Source organism: Eleutherodactylus coqui, chromosome 4, assembly GCF_035609145.1.
Source record: "Eleutherodactylus coqui strain aEleCoq1 chromosome 4, aEleCoq1.hap1, whole genome shotgun sequence".
NCBI lineage: Eukaryota > Metazoa > Chordata > Amphibia > Anura > Eleutherodactylidae > Eleutherodactylus > Eleutherodactylus coqui.
The window spans coordinates 270831256-270847412 of NC_089840.1; the positions used below are offsets into that span (position 1 = coordinate 270831256).

The 16157-nt window shown below is 42.7% G+C and overlaps 1 protein-coding gene across 2 annotated transcripts in view; it reads right to left on the bottom strand.

Annotated features, from left to right (window-relative positions):
• The window catches only part of LOC136626350 (transient receptor potential cation channel subfamily V member 6-like), a 33880-nt gene continuing 17723 nt past the window's right edge, over positions 1-16157 (bottom strand). The window contains exons 5-16 of one of the 2 annotated variants that reach the window (XM_066601334.1): positions 15399-15536; positions 14360-14458; positions 14099-14271; positions 12483-12629; positions 11363-11575; positions 9506-9592; positions 9249-9325; positions 7739-7904; positions 4626-4692; positions 4215-4483; positions 2168-2274; positions 1-950 (exon numbers count right to left, since the gene is read on the bottom strand). In XM_066601334.1, coding sequence (XP_066457431.1) covers positions 527-950; positions 2168-2274; positions 4215-4483; positions 4626-4692; positions 7739-7904; positions 9249-9325; positions 9506-9592; positions 11363-11575; positions 12483-12629; positions 14099-14271; positions 14360-14458; positions 15399-15536 — 1967 coding nt within the window. In that variant the 3' untranslated portion in view covers positions 1-526. The remainder of the gene's footprint in view (positions 951-2167; positions 2275-4214; positions 4484-4625; positions 4693-7738; positions 7905-9248; positions 9326-9505; positions 9593-11362; positions 11576-12482; positions 12630-14098; positions 14272-14359; positions 14459-15398; positions 15537-16157) is intronic. The other variant, XM_066601335.1, reaches the window with a different exon arrangement.

Consider the following 16157-nt stretch of genomic DNA (forward strand, 5'->3'; position numbering starts at 1 on the left):
TTAAAGGTTTGCAAATTTTCTTTATTATAAAATACCTTTTTGTTACACATCGGTTAGATTTTGACTGTCTTTACAGAATAGAAATGACCACCCCCCCCCCAAAAAACAAAAACTAATGTCCTTGTGTCTTCTGTCAGCAGTCCATCTACTGTAGTCCTTAGGTAGGGATCCTATATATTTGCCCAGTTATAAAGTTGTATCACTACTTGTGGAGTAATGTCTTTATAATGTTAGAAAAGGTTCTCAAATATTCTGGCCGCCATAGCTGGAAACTACAAAACTGCATCTTCTAGGACAAAATTACCCATTTCTTAATCTTTGCTTCTTATACAAAGTCTCTCATGTCCCTTAGCGATGTGCAGTATGGCTACAATACCTGTACGTTTAGAAAGCAGATACAATGTCTTGGGGTGAAGACCAGAAGGAGTTTATTTTTCCCCTTAAGGATAAGGTCTGCACTTCATGCCTGCCCAAATAGTTCAAAAAAGAGACCATTGCAACTTTGTAGTTCCGTTGAGGGATTGTATCAAACATGGTGTATTTCTTCTTCCACGTTTCTACTGATATCTTGTAGCACTTTTAGTTTATGTAGGATAACCGATCTCAATATCTGCCACCCACGACTGGTCCCCTTCCGTACAGCTGTTGACAAAACATCATTTGGACTTTGCAGTTCTTTTTTTTGTGGCAGCTCAAGGTAGGTCTTGTGAATGGAGGTTGTGTCCTCCTGTAGTGGTCTACATGGAGCTTGTAAAGTCCTTGGTGGCTCATGAGTATCCACCTCTGTGACCACCAAGATCGGAAGATTGGACTTTGAGGTGGAGGACGAAGTGCTGCCAAATTTCAGGAGACTATGACTTTGCTTGTCAAGGTGATCCCCTTCTTGTCCTTTCAATGCTTCAACGTAACGGCGGATCTTCTGTTGATTGAGGTCCTTCCTCACCACCACACTGTAATACAACCAGAAGTTAATTCTAAGAGTGAGCAAACAATTTTTCCCATTTTCTTTGCCAAAAGAATCTTAGGATTACAGTAGAACCTCAATTTGCAATATTTGGTGGTCCTGGTAATATTGTAACCGGGCCGTATCTCTACAGAACAGTAGTAATTTGTTTTCAAAAGCCCAGAATAAATATACATGAATTACTTTCTGCAGTGAGGACAGGATCTTCTTCAGGATTCTGCACAGTTCATATACTAGCCAATGTAATGTACTACAATTGTTTGCCTTAGCTTTCCCAAGATGTCGATTAACCACTTCAGGACTGCTAAACAACCTGCAGTCCTGAAGCGTGAATGAAACAGGCTTGGGAGCAAAGTCTGTTCCATACTTTGAGGCTACCAGCAGTTTCTGAGAGTAGACAGCCGCCGGTAACTGCCAAGATCAATGTTCACTGTGCAGTCAAACAGTCAGAGGGAGAAGAGAACCCTTTCCTGCACCCCTGCAACACAATTGAAGGGTGTAATGAGTTAGCATGGCAGCCCAGAGCCTAGTGAAGGCTCCCATGACTGAAACCGATTCCTAATCAAGCAAGGTTACAAAAAGAAAATAGTTAGCTATATACTGCAATACTGAAGTACTGCACTATATAGTACAAGCAATCAAATGAACACAAATGTATTCCTCATAGGGGATTTGAACAAAAAAAAAAAAAAAAAAAAAAAGTGTTTCAACAGTTAAAACTTAAACATTCTACCCCCCTTTCCATTTTCTCTATTAAAAAAAAAACAAAAAAAACCAAACATACTTGGGGTTTACGCAAGAGTCACTATTAAAAACTACAGCTCACTCCACAGAAAAAGAGCCCTCACAGCCTAATCAATAAAAAACAAATAAGTTACTGGTCTTAGAATATGGCAATGGAAAGCAATTTTTGTTTAAGAAAAGTCTTTAAAAATAAAAAAAAACTAAGTTTGCTTATTTTTTTTTCCTAATAGCGTAATCGTACTGACCCATAGAACTAAGCTCATGTCATTTTTAATGCACTACTGTGAATGCTGTAAAGCCTAGACCCCACATAATGGCACAATTGCCGCACCCCCACTTAGATATATATATTTTTTAAAGTGATAAACCTCAGATCCGGAAGTGGTTGCACGATTTCTTGTATATGAGGTTGATCTTATTTTGACTGATTCATCATATCAGGCTTAGATGTGAACTCACCGGAGATACCAATGGTCCCCTAAACCGAACTCTGTGCCACACACTCCGGTTCGAGGCCAGAGACATCGTGGGAGCTTCCTCTCTAACATAACAGTGATAGCAGCAACCTGAGGCAGCAAAAAAATAAAAAGAATTGCAGGTGATGAAATAAACTCATCCTACAAGATCCAGTGTGCCATAATTACTGTGCCATAACTAACGATGCTTTACACCACTAGGTGCCCATATCATTCCTCTTTATGGAGCTTGTGACAATGAAAAATTATTCACAGCTAATTGCAAAAAATTGACAAACTGGAAAATAAAGATACATTAAGCATTACTCCCTATACTCAATCACTTCCTAACTGGCTGGGAGGCCTATAACATAGGTGGTTTCCCCAAGGAGAAACTTTTATTTCTTCCAACCCATATCATAGGGCTCTCACCCAGCAATCTAGAGGACCCTGATGAGGGACAAAACCCCTGAAACAGCTGTCTGTATATGGCTCTTTCCCTTCTCGAAATAGACTGAACTTTTAATAGGTCTTATAACTATAACTGGGATTATAAACCAAAGCCAGACATTGACTTGCATGAATGCTGCCTTCCAATAGGTGGCACTGTAAAATCAGTGTGCCATCTTTCATTTGCATACATTTCCCAGAGGAGTATGGACAGCTTAGAAGTCTCCCAAAGGAGAAGTTTTACCCTTTCTCACCCACAAGAAAAATAAATAAATGAGAATGCATCAATGCTTAACAGCGTTTCATGCGGATTTGCCCCCTATGAATGACTGACATGTATCTGCCAAATAAAACTGTTAACATACCTTTAGGCGAAAGACACTTGGTACATCTGCCCCACAGTGGTTTTTTTCAAGTTTGACTTTTTTATGCCAGTTTAAAGGGGTTGTCCCGCGCCGAAACGGGTTTTTTTTTTTTTTTAAACCCCCCCCCCCCGTTCGGCGCGAGACAACCCCGATGCAGGGGTTAAAAAAACAACCCCCACAGCGCTTACCTGAATCCCGGCGGTCCGGCGTCTTCATACTCACCTGCTGAAGATGGCCGCCGGGATCCTCTGTCTCCATGGACCGCAGGGCTTCTGTGCGGTCCATTGCCGATTCCAGCCTCCTGATTGGCTGGAATCGGCACGTGACGGGGCGGAGCTACACGGAGCCCCATTCAGAAAAGAAGAAGACCCGGACTGCGCAAGCGCGGCTAATTTGGCCATCGGAGGCCGAAAATTAGTTGGCACCATGGAGACGAGGACGCCAGCAACGGAGCAGGTAAGTATAAAACTTTTTATAACTTCTGTATGGCTCATAATTAATGCACAATGTACATTACAAAGTGCATTAATATGGCCATACAGAAGTGTACAGACCCACTTGCTGCCTCGGGACAACTCCTTTAAGTATAGATGGTGTTGGTGTGAAGTGTGACAAATGTATTAAGTGGTGGAAGCTGTCGATTTACCCATTGGTTGACTGGCGCTTAATTCATGTTGGGACCCCCATTCTCATGATAATGGGGGTCCTAGCAATCATACTCTTCCCAAACAGTCAAAAAAACTTTAATTTTAATCCTTGCACAACCCCTTTAAATTAATAATACCAGTAAGAAAGATGTTGGTTAATGACCGGCAGGGGCGTAACTATAGAGGGTGCAGGGGATGCGGTTGCACCCAGGCCCAGGAGCCTTAGGGGGCCCATAAGGCCTCTCCTCTCCATATAGGGAGCCCAGTACTATGAATAAAGCATTATAGTTAGGGGCCCCGTTCCAGGTTTTGCATTGGGGCCCAGGAGCTTCAAGTTATGCCTCTGATGACCGATAATACATTGCTTAGCTTGCTTGAGTCACCAGCCTACTTGATCACTTACAAATCCTTTTGAATAGCCATTTACTGAGAAGTTATATTAGCAGAGTCAATCCATTGCTAGTTAGCCAGTGACAATGTAACTCAGTAGCACATAATGATGCCACTGCAATCTGCTTTTGGTTCCCCCCAAAAAAACTTTTTGAAACCCACAAGTTTATTATTTTTTTTTAAATTATACATACTATACCTGTGCTCTCCAAAGTTCATCTCTGTCCTGTGCCACCCTCCAGTGGGTATCCCCCATCATGGCTATCAAGAGGTTTAACATGAGAAGGTTGGCAATAACGGTGAAGGTGAAATACACAATATGAAACATATAGGGGAGATCCACATCATAGTTTGTTGGAGAGTTGATAACGTTGAGAAAGAGTTCAAACGTGCTGAACACGGACATAGAATAGTCGTAGAAGTGTCCAAGCTGGTTGGAGTCCTCTGTCTGGAATATGATGTAAAAGGCTGGAGGGTAGGAGGAGATATGGAGAGAGTTTGTCTTCTGGCCACTGACATTTTCAGAACATTTCCTGCATCTTGTTAGAGAAGAAAATGCTCTTCATAGCACGGCACATGACTGCGAAGGAAGTCAATGAATGTTACTTACCAGTGGCAAATCCAAAAATAACCACGACCATCAGCCAGCAGAATCGCAGTAGGTCCCCAAAAATCATCTAAAAGAAAAATGGAAGGTCATCTCAACCGTGTCACATTTTAAATACCTTAAAGGGGTTGTACCATGATAAAAGCCTGATTGTTGGGGGGGTTTCACCGCTGAGACCCCCACCAATCCCAAGAACAGGGGTTCCGTGTCCTCCTCACTGTATGCCCCGCAGTGCAGAGGGGAGATTAATGGAACAGCGGTCATGCATATGCAGAGCGGCTCTACTTCTTTCAATGGGGCTAACAGAAATAGCCAAATAGAAGCACTAATAGCCGATTACAAGCACTATCTCCAGCAGCTCAACTGAAAATGAATGGAGAGTGCCACACATAAAGGACTCTCACTCTATTGAATCTCCACTGGATAGGGAAGAGGGGGGGGGGGGGGTATTTACACTGGCGAGCCCCCCACCAGACTTTATCATCTACTCTGTTGATAAGTAATAAAAACACAATCTTAGTGCAACCCTTTTAAATTGCATGTATGCCAAATCCAGTCATCCATTGCATGCCCCGATGGCCAATTGGCAGTCCCAATTTATTATTATAATCTTTTTTTTTTTGGGGCTTCTGGCACATAAAAACATGCAAATGGTACCTCAAAGGTTGCACTAATATATTACTACAGCTCTATCATGTTTAAATACTATTTCATTTGTATTGTATTTGTAGGTGGTGACTAGAGATGAGCGAACGTACTCGTAACGAGTACTTACGCACCCGAGTACCGCCATTTTCGAGTACTTCAGTACTCGGGCGTAAAGATTCGGGGGGCGCCGGGGGGCTGGGAGAGGCGCGGCGGTGCGGGGGGGGGGGGGGGGGGGGAGCAGCGGGGAACAGGGGGGAGCCCTCTCTCTCTCCCTCTCCCCCCCCACTCCCCACTGCTACCCCCCCGTGCCGCCACGGCGCCCCCCGAATCTTTACGCGCGAGTACTGCTGTACTCGAAAATGGCGGTGCTCGGGTGCGTAAGTACTCGTAACGAGTACGTTCGCTCATCTCTAGTGGTGACCAATTCTCCAGATGCTGTGCTGCAGTAGTTAGAGGGTTAACAAGCTAATAAGTTTTGCAAAACAGTCTAGTCAAGGTAAACAAGCTCAGAGAAGGCCCCCAGGGCACACAGCTCAAACACAAGGCCACCTCATGCCATGTGGCCTGCCAGCCATGCAGCAACTTAATAGGCATTCCATTCACCCAGGCTGCAGCAGTGCAGAGTCTGTGGCCACGGACCTCGTTTCCCGGTGACTGTGTGCGCCTCTCAGTATACAATATAGACTCCAAGGGGAAAGGTCATTGGTCACAGACTTAACAGCAGCTGCCACCGCCGGACCAGAACTGCAGACTGGGTAAGTGGAAAGTCGGTAGGGATGCTGGCCATCCAGCGGGGGTAGGGGGAAGGGATTGCTATTACTACTGGTACTATAGGAGGTCACTTATTACTACTAGAGAGAAAAAAAAAACGAAAAAAAAACAAAAACACACTGGGATAGCGCATTATGTGAACTGTAATGGTGGTAAACAAGTAGAAGGAACCAATAATGACTCACCTGGTGTGAGCAACAATACCCAGGGGAGGGCTGTGGCCACACCTAGAGTTCTGGTCTGCAATGGATACCTCTCCTATGCACAAAGGCATCCAGGGCTGGAGAGCAGCAGGAAAGACCCAAAATGGCAAATTTCAGAAAATAACTAAATTGAGTAGTAAATAAAAAACAAACAAACAAAAAAAAAAAAAATTCTCATAGGAAATGTGTGCAGTAAGAAAATAGTACTTACTGGAAAAGGAGGGGGATCTATGTCTAGAACCCCCAATCCACCCCTGGACATACAGCCAGCATTAACCAATAAATATTATTGTTCAAGCTGCTGCTTGCATGTCCAAGGAAGGGCGGTTTCTAGACAGTTTCCCCCCTACCTTTCCAGTAAGTACTATTTTCTTACTGCATATGTTTCCTATAAGAGCAGGGAACGATTTTTTTTGTATTTACTACTCCATTTTATTCTTTTCTAAAATGTGCCATGTTGAGTCAGTGACCGGCCACCAAGACCGGGAGAACCCCCGAGGTTGGAACTGCAAGAACTGTAGAAAGACTGCAAAATTCCAGCTCACCAACTACTTTGATACCAAAAGGACAGAAAGCTTTTGACGATCTGCATGTAGACCAGTAGCACCAAGGGGAAAATCTAGCTCAGCTAATAGAACAAGAGAGATTTAAAGAAGAACCTTTTGTTCTAAAAATATTAAAAAACATGGAACATTAGGGCATTGCCCACAATACATTAAGGAAAAATATATATATATAAATATATATATTTAACACACACACACACACACACACACACACACACACACTTTAGTACTTCTGAGGGTGCCGTTTGCACTGGAAACACTTATTCTTTACGTTTTGTGGTGAATGACCCAATTTTGCTTGTTTTTTATATTTTTAGAATTAAAGGTTCCTTTTAAACTTTTTCTACCATTGCCCGAGCTGGATTTTTCCCCTTGGTGCTACCAGAAAGAACTACCGGAGGTCAGAGAGGGAAAGGATAGCTACCCTCAGCCCCAGGAAGAGTGTACACCAGTAACAGAGGCAGGAATACATTATCTGCAGTGTGAGATAGTGAAGGGCAAGCACATACACCAGGAGGTACAGGGACAATAGTCGGAGTAAAGGGAGAAAAAGAGCCACCAGCCCTACCTGTGTGATATGCTATTAAAACTTTGTATCTCCAATGACAAAAATGGTTACCACCAAGCTTATTCTGTACAAAGAACATGCAAATGACTCTGCCTTCCCCATTACCTTGGGTTTGCACTGAACTGCACCACACCCAGGGACTAGTACAGCCCAGTTTACTACCATCATTGCCACACTAATTTCACAGTGTAGTCTAGTTTGTGGAGTAGATTTCATTCGGGCACCAGCAAGCCAGCAGCCTGAAACATCTCAATTCCTGGCCATCATACACTAATGAGACAAAGTGTTCTAAGAATCGTCTTTGGGGTTACTTGATGTATTTATCTACGAGACCCAACAACTGCAGTAAAGGCCACTTACCTTATGAATCATGATGGTAAATGGTCCAAGCATCTGGAATCCACGTGCAAAATACATGACGTAGCACCAGCCCAGTACTAGCAGCATAGACATTGGAATGACCTCCCCATCGGTGTTGGTAAGTCTTAGAATTAGCAGCACCACAACCAGACATGGATAGGACAGGCTGTTGGCGCAAAAATTTATTAAGCGTCGAATAAAAGTTGCAAGTCAACATTTACAGTTTACTACTGACTAATGACAAATGATATGCCCTGAATGTCTGATAGATGGAGATCTCCACCTATTGGGAGAATGATGTCTACGGAGCCACATCCAGAAATGCAAGGTGGCAGTGGCCTCATTCAAGCAAACTAAATTAGTAGCTGGTGGTCCTGTATGGATATGGAACCCGAAGGCTCCTCTCTGGTATTATAAATGATACATAACAGGTGGGTGCCCCATTATAGATTTTGTATTAGGACCCAGAAGCTTCAACATACTCTTCTGCCATCTCGTGACATGTGTATGAGGGCTTTCAGACTTTTATGGCATAAGAGAAAAGTTAACTGAGCCTGTGGATTTCAGCAGGATCAGTTGACCATCTTCTATGTATGAGGGCCTCCTAACTCTTCTCCAACAGATGTCAAGGGAAAGGAGGATGGGGCAGTTAAAGTAAAAGGATCCTGCATTGAGATCCAAGCAGAAATTAAACTGCCACCACCAGGTGTTAACGGGTGCTATGAGCAAAAAAAAACCAAAAAACTGGTGACACGGTCAAAAGACTACTTAAAGAGAAGATGTAGCAGTAATCAACTTTTTTTATTTAAATAACGAGTAGTAAAAACGCAGGTAGACGGGGCTTGGCTGTACCTGCAGGAGTGAATGGTGGGCATTGGTAAGCAGCACCTCCATTCTATCCCACACTTATACTCTACACCCCTCGTAGCCTTCTCACAATATTTTAGGTCTATTCTTTACTAGCATTTTCCTTCATCTGCACCTATATGCCACAGGTGTTTGACAGTGCTTACCCTTGGCTAAACCACACCTACATGTGTATTGGAGGCTAGAAGCTATAGCAGTTTGCTGCACAAGTGTTCGGCTGACAGTTGTTAAAGGTGTATGGGAAAACTACTTTAGTCCAAGATGTCCAAACTAAAAAACTAAGAAGGGATATCTATGAACTCATTAATATTAGAGATGAGCAAACGTGCTCGGCCACGCCCCTTTTTCGCCCGAATACCGCGATTTACGAGTACTTCCGTACTCGGGCGAAAAAATTCGGGGGGCGCCGTGGCAACACGGGGGGTAGCAGTGGGGAGTGGGGGGGGGGGGGGAGAGGGAGAGAGAGAGGGCTCCCCCCTGTTCCCCGCTGCTACCCCCCGCACTGCCATGCCTCTCCCCGCCCCCCGGCTCTTTTCACCCGAGTACTGAAGTACTCGAAAATGGCGGTACTCGGGTGCGTAAGTACTCGAAACGAGTACGTTCGCTCGCTCATCTCTAATTAATATCCTACTTCGGCTCTTACATAATAAGGGTGAATGGTCCTCCTTGTACCGCTTGCGTCAGAAATCTTGCTTCTTGTATCTGAAACAGGTCTGGAATCTAAAAAGACATTTTATACACCATAAACTGTTGTACATCATGCAATATACAGTATATGGAAGTAACAAGTATTCACGTAGAATGGAAACCACCTGAGTGGAAACCATCATAAGGAAGCAAGTTATGAAATTATGTATTAACTCCGTAGGTGTTCTGTTTTAATAATGCTCCAGTCCTCACCTTTAGTAATAGGATTATAAACGCTCCTATGACAGTAATGATTTCTCCCGACAGACGTAGGTAATCTTCAGATGTGATGTACGATTCCTAGAAGGGAAAGATCATATGCATCGTTAAAGAGAGATTAGAAGAAATCATCATCTGCTCCCCAGGGGCTTTATTCATTCCTTGGAATTACTGTAAAAAGGTGCTAACAAAGTTATGAACCACGAAGGAAATCAGTGGTGAAGGACATGTGTGCATCAAGTACTGAGAGGAGCACCATGGCTATTTTCGAACAATGAAGAGAAATAGTGTTGAGTCAACCAACCTTATTTCGGATAGAACTTTGCTAAGTGTTGTTCGACATGAACCTGAACCTCAGGCAATTCATCTCGACTGAACCTACTAAAAGAAGAAGGTCTTGTATTGTAATCTGACCAAGGCCAACATCTGCATGGAGTTTGTAGGTTCTCCCTGTGTTTGTGTGGGTTTCCAAATAGTAATGACATTACATAGTGCATACATTTATTAAGAAAATAAAAGGGAGAGCATATAAACTGCATGCAAATGTTGGCCCTGGTCAGATTTCAACACAACAGTGCTAACCACTAAGCCACATTGGGAGGACCACCATCAACTTTTTGTCAGTGTTCTACTCTAGTTTTGGTGAAGTTCTGGTTCAGTTCAAACTAATCTGGACTGAACAAAACTTTTCGAAAGCTTGTTCAACACTAAAGACAAGCCTCGGAAATAGGTGGATCCACATCAGAAAAGCAGAAAGCACGGCACCAAGAAATATAACTCCTCCCACTAGTCTTTGGTCAAATATTCTCCCACAACCAGAGATCATTTTCATTGGTCTTCCTCCATAGAGAATACAAAGAACTTTTATACAGATCCTTTCAACCAAAGGCTAAAAAAGTGGCAAAAAAGGTTGACCAATTAGCTGTGTGATAGTCTTGTATCTTCTACTATACAGCACCACATCTTAACATATTTGATGTCACTTATATTATTTAACTTTTGTTTTTTGTGCTAAGACACAATTGCTAACATTTTACCTATTTAATATGGCTTGTCAAGACTTACTTGGCCCCAACTTCACACCAAGTTCCTATTTTTAAAAAAAATCCAATTAGTTGCTGATGTTGGACTATCTGGCTCTACATTGTCTAAATTATTGTTAAATGGTCAATTCATCCTTAAGAAAAAAAAAAAAAATGTTTGACCCTCAAAAGCTACTCAATTTAAATTAACCTGAAAGTGCCAAGCAAGAACACTTTTGAAAAGTGTAATAGTGTATTAGTTGGTTATATTGGTGGTAGCCATTTCTTACATAAATTTTTAGTGACATAGAACTTGACAACTTAAGGTATTCTCTAATTGTTTTTTGGCATTTAAGGCAAATACTTAAGCAACAAGCACAACATGTTTTAGGATAGCTGACAAAAGCAAATAACAGTAGACCTGTAATACTGTAAGCCCAGGAGTGCAGTCAGCAACCCAATAACCCTACACATATAAAAATACTTAAAAAAAAAACAACAACTTATCACTTAAACCATTTCTCAGAACCCACATGGACAGTGTCTTGTGTAGTCAAGTAATAGTCACCAACAAATTTCATATACATAAGCAACAGGTACACGTAACAAGTACCAGAGCCATAACAATTTTTCCAAATGACCTAATCCAGAGCAGAACATCTGGATCGTAACCTTAATGGAAAGCTAATAACCAACTGTAGCAAGAAAGCAAGAAACCAGCAGCCCTTTGAATGTAGCCATTGATGTGAATGGAGGGGAAAACACTTTGCAACTCAAGATAAATATAAAATTGTATGACAGAATCTTGTGTAAGGTTTACGGTTCTTACGTTTAGGGTCTTCTGCACCAGAAGAGTGATATCCCTGGGATTAGTAATGTTGTCTGGCCTTGGTTTGAGAGGTCGGTTCACGCAGCTTAGAGACACGATAATCATGTACACAACATAAAGAGCAGCCAAGGTCCAGAAATACGGACGCCCAAACTTCTGCCACTTCCGGTTGACTAGCTCCTTGACTGGAGATAGGTCCAGTATCTGTCGTGCCTGGAAAGAAACTGAGACTTCGTTAGAGCCCTTATGACCTTTTTAAGTATCTTTAAGACTTCTAAGACTTCTATTTCATGGCATTAACGGTTTTATTACTTAAAAGGGGGTTGTCTACCTTATAAAGTTTAATTTTCATACACCGTATTGGGGAATCCTGAATATAGGAGGCCCCCCCCCCATCATGTTTAGGATGCCCATCTCAGAGTGGAAAGCAGTTACAGAGTGTCTCTTCCTCTGGAGAACCCATCCTGGCGTGCATTAAAAATACATTCCCTTTTATACAAATGGGCAATATTTAATACTTGATTTTTCCTCTAGAAGCACTGCAGGGAAAATGGAACATGTATAGCCAGGCTTTATCATAATTACAACTGGAGGAGTCCAAGCAGGGGGACATTGACAAGCTTATTGATAAGCAAGGGAATCCCTTTAAAGAATTGAAGAACCAAGTATCTACAGTAATTCCCTACTCTAGTTTCCTTTTAGACAAATACCTTAATTACTTCATAAGCTTCTTATGTACTGTATGCACCCACAGACTATCTACATGACACTGGCCTTAAATTTGATGTCCTTCTAGGCAACCTCTTCTCTTGTGTTGCACCCATCCTCTGGAAAACAGGCCCCAAATTCCACTTAGATCCAAGGATATGCACCAGATTCAACCATCTCTAGCATGGAGTGGTCTACTCTGTGCTAGGAAAATCTCCTTTACTCTTGCACGCAGTAATGGAAGGGATAACGAATATGTGGACCACAAAATGGAATCTGGAATAGCGGAGAATTTTTAGCTTCTAGACTGATACCAAATCAAGGTTTCAAAACCAATTAAAGCTGGAGTTACCCTTTAGGCACCTATAAAACAGTTTGATGGCTACTTCTAGATTACATCGTATACACACACCTCCTTTTTCTTCCCAGAAACCACCAAATCCAGTACAGACTGAGGATCTTCCCATGTATCGATCTCGGTAAGGTCATAAAGATAGCAGCTAATGGGACCAAATGTCCACTGTAGTTGCCTTTTCTTTTGTACCAAGTGCTGGAACATCTGAAAATAAATTGAGAAACAGAATAATGCATCTTCTTTGGGTGGAGTTTGGTGTGAATGGTGATGGGTAAGGTAGTTTACACATAGCACAATTTTCTTTCATTGCAAGACCAACAGTCTCCTTACAGGAGTTTATAGGGACCATTTAAAAAATAACTTAGAGACCCTTCAGTCAGGAGCTCAAAATTAATGTCAGCCAATACCTATTGGGCATCACCATCTACTATTTTCCTCAGGCCTTGCTCCTTGTTCACTTTTTAAGCTTTGGTTGTATTAGGAGAGAGCTGTGATCTGTGACTATAGTTTAGATACAGTGCCTTATCAGAAGTAGTCTGGGACCCCTCGGGCTCATCACCATTTCAGGAAAACACTTCCACTGACGGATTTGAGTTTAGAATACTCCTAAAAGCTACTCCAAGAGGTCCCTGGTCTTCACCCTTTAACCCCTTTTTATGGATCTGGCCTGTACTGCATGGAACCCCCAGGTTGCTTCCTCAAAAGCAGTTTCAGTTCAGTGGCAGATGGGCCAAAAAAAGAAACAAAACAAAAACACTAAAGTGTAGTAATGAAGGGACAAACAAAGGCATAGTCAGTATAACAGGCCAAAGTTAGGACAAGTGGAGTTCATGCAGCACAGAGAGTCAGGCTGGAGGTCAGGCAGACAGCAATCAAGACAGACATATTCAGAAAACAAGCCGAGGTCAGGAAAGGCAGAAATCGGGAAAGCCAGATATACAGGCAGGATATAGGAACACCTTCACAGAGCCACTAGGAACCAATTACTCAGGCTCCCTCCAGTGGGGACGGTGGGGGAGGGAGGATGAGACAATGGCCTTAAATAATCTGGGAAGCATCTGGAGAAGCAGGAGATGGGAAAGCTGGATGCATATGCTGCCCTTTAAGAGGCAGGTGAAGAATGCACACTCTCTCTATGGGTACAGGCTGTTGCGGAAGGTCTGATGTAGCTCTTGCTGCATAGCAAATTAGGATGCACCCCCTGTTCCTGGTATCCCCAACTACTTTGGATTAAGTGTTACATCTAAACTAGGAGTCGGGAAGGGTATCATGACTCCTTAGGGAGAGCGCTAAGAAGATGAGTGAGGAGACTTATAAGGCCATTAATGCTCCTCTGGGTAAAATGCAAATAAGGAAGATGGAACAATACTTCTTCCCAATCATTGTTCTACAGACCTGTATAAAGGGTCAAGCATTGATTTGAAGGAATGCTGCCATCCAATAGGTGGCACTGCAGAGGTATTGTTCCATCTTCTGTATTTGCATATAAACTATAGTCCCAGCTAAGCCCTAGAGGAGCTAAAAAGAAGCCGAGCAAGAGCTGAGAAAAAAATAATATAATAAATCAGGTGATCATCCCTGACTTACATATCATTTTTGAACTCCTGAGTGGATGGTCACCTTAAAATACATATCTATATACAGTCTGCAAATGGTCACTTCTTTATACATACCACAGTGTTGCCTTCTAGAGCTGCCATTTTTAATGGGGTAAGACCATCGTTATTATACAACTCCTCTAGTCCCAGACCATACTTCTCCATGTGGTAGTTCACAATGAGGTCATACATCTGACAGGCAGTCATCTTGTTTGGCTGTAGAGTCAAGATGTGGAGGATAGTATTTCCTGAAGGGGGATTAATAAAAGAAAAGTGGTGCAACAGCTAAAGTTGTAAGGGAGTCAAAAGTCAAGCACAGTGGGTTGGATTTCTCACCATGGGAATCTTTGGCCTGAGCATCAGCTCCGTGAAGTAGTAACAGCCGCACCAGCTCTGCATTACCAACACATGCGGCAAAGGAAAGAACATGTTCTCCTGCAATGAGAAAAGTCAGATCTAATGCCATATCCAATCAATTAATGAATTCTTAATGAAAGGGCTCCCTTCCATGAGACAGAATACCTAGAGATACTCTAAGAGCAACTCCTGTTTAGGGCACTCAAGCAGTTGATTACATGGATGGCTGGTGCAGGGCAAATGACAGCTTGGCTATGCCGTGGCTACAACAGCCATTTGCCAAGTGTATTGGAAACCGGATCTGCAGTAATCAGCTCATTGCAATAACTGAGCTTGTCTGATGAAATAATCCCTTTAAAGAGCAATTCATAATAATAATAAAAAAAAAAAATTTGAACCACCACATTTTCAGTAAAGATCGGTGGAATAGTTTTGATGTTCCCTCTAATTTTTCACACAACCATCTGTGAACTTGCCTCTTTGGGCCTTTTTTTGGGACAGTGAAAACAAATGGTATGGGGGTAACCTTTTGCGGCGCACATACAGTAGGTTTTAACAGAATCTATATGCAGCAGGCTCCTAACAAATGTTTGGCACTCCACATCTGTTTAATGCGCCAAGCATTTTTAACCGCCATTACCTTATATGGGCTGTTGGCCTACACAAATAGCTGACGCGGTATGTTAACTAAGTAGTATGCCATGAATTTCATAACAGGCTTGCTACAAAGCTAAATTTTCTTGTATGTATACAGCCCTTATGCAGATCTATGTGTCTCCATGACTACAGACTACAAACAAACCCTATATAGTCGGATCCTGCAGTCATACTATTCCATTTGCCCCAAAAGTCTTGCATAAAATTGGCAAGTAGGGAACAGATGGAAAGCAGTGATGACTATCAGCATCAGTTTTTACAAGGTTTTTTTTTAGTGTGTAGTCACGGGCGCACCGAGGTCTGCATAGGAGCGTTATACGCAAAACAATTTCGGCATTAATGTCAAAATTGATACACTCACCATAATAGAAGGATGTGGGTTTAGGTTGGAAGAAAGTGCCCACCGCCCGTGCAGAGTACACATCGGCTTTATTTTTAATCAGCTCCTGTGCAATCGCCAGATTCTGACGCATGACAGCAATGTGCAAAGCGGTTTGACCTGTCAAAAAGGACAGAAACATTACAGTAACTACTTGTCAAGAGAGGAGTTTAACTGCAAAGTACACACGAAAGGTCTATCCATCTCCATTGATCATGGGTATACGCTGGACGATTTGGCCATCACCGGGTGGGATCGGTTAACAGAAGGATCCTAATTAGAGATGAGAGTATACTCGCTAAGGCACATTACTCGAGCGATTAGTGCCTCAGCCGAGTATCTCCCCGCTCGTCTCTAAAGATTTGGGGGGCGGCGGGGAGATCTCTCTCACCCCCGCAACTCACCTGTCACCCGCGCCGGCCCCCGAATCTTTAGAGACGAGTGGGGAGATACTCGGCTAAGGCACTACTCGCTCGAGTAATGTGCCTTAGCGAGTATACTCGCTCATCTCTAATCTTAATGAATCTGTTATCTATGCGATTGTGTCCTAAGGCCCATTTAGACAACGATTATCGCTCAAGAGGTGCTCAAAAGCCGTCTATTGAGCAATAATTGTGTGTAAACACATGACAATCGTGCATTTTTCGTTCATCGCTGTCTTTCAGTCCGCTTAAAATCCATTGTTCGTCAGTTCGCTTTTCCTTTGGGTTAAATGCTATTCGTTCAGCAATTTGATGGGAG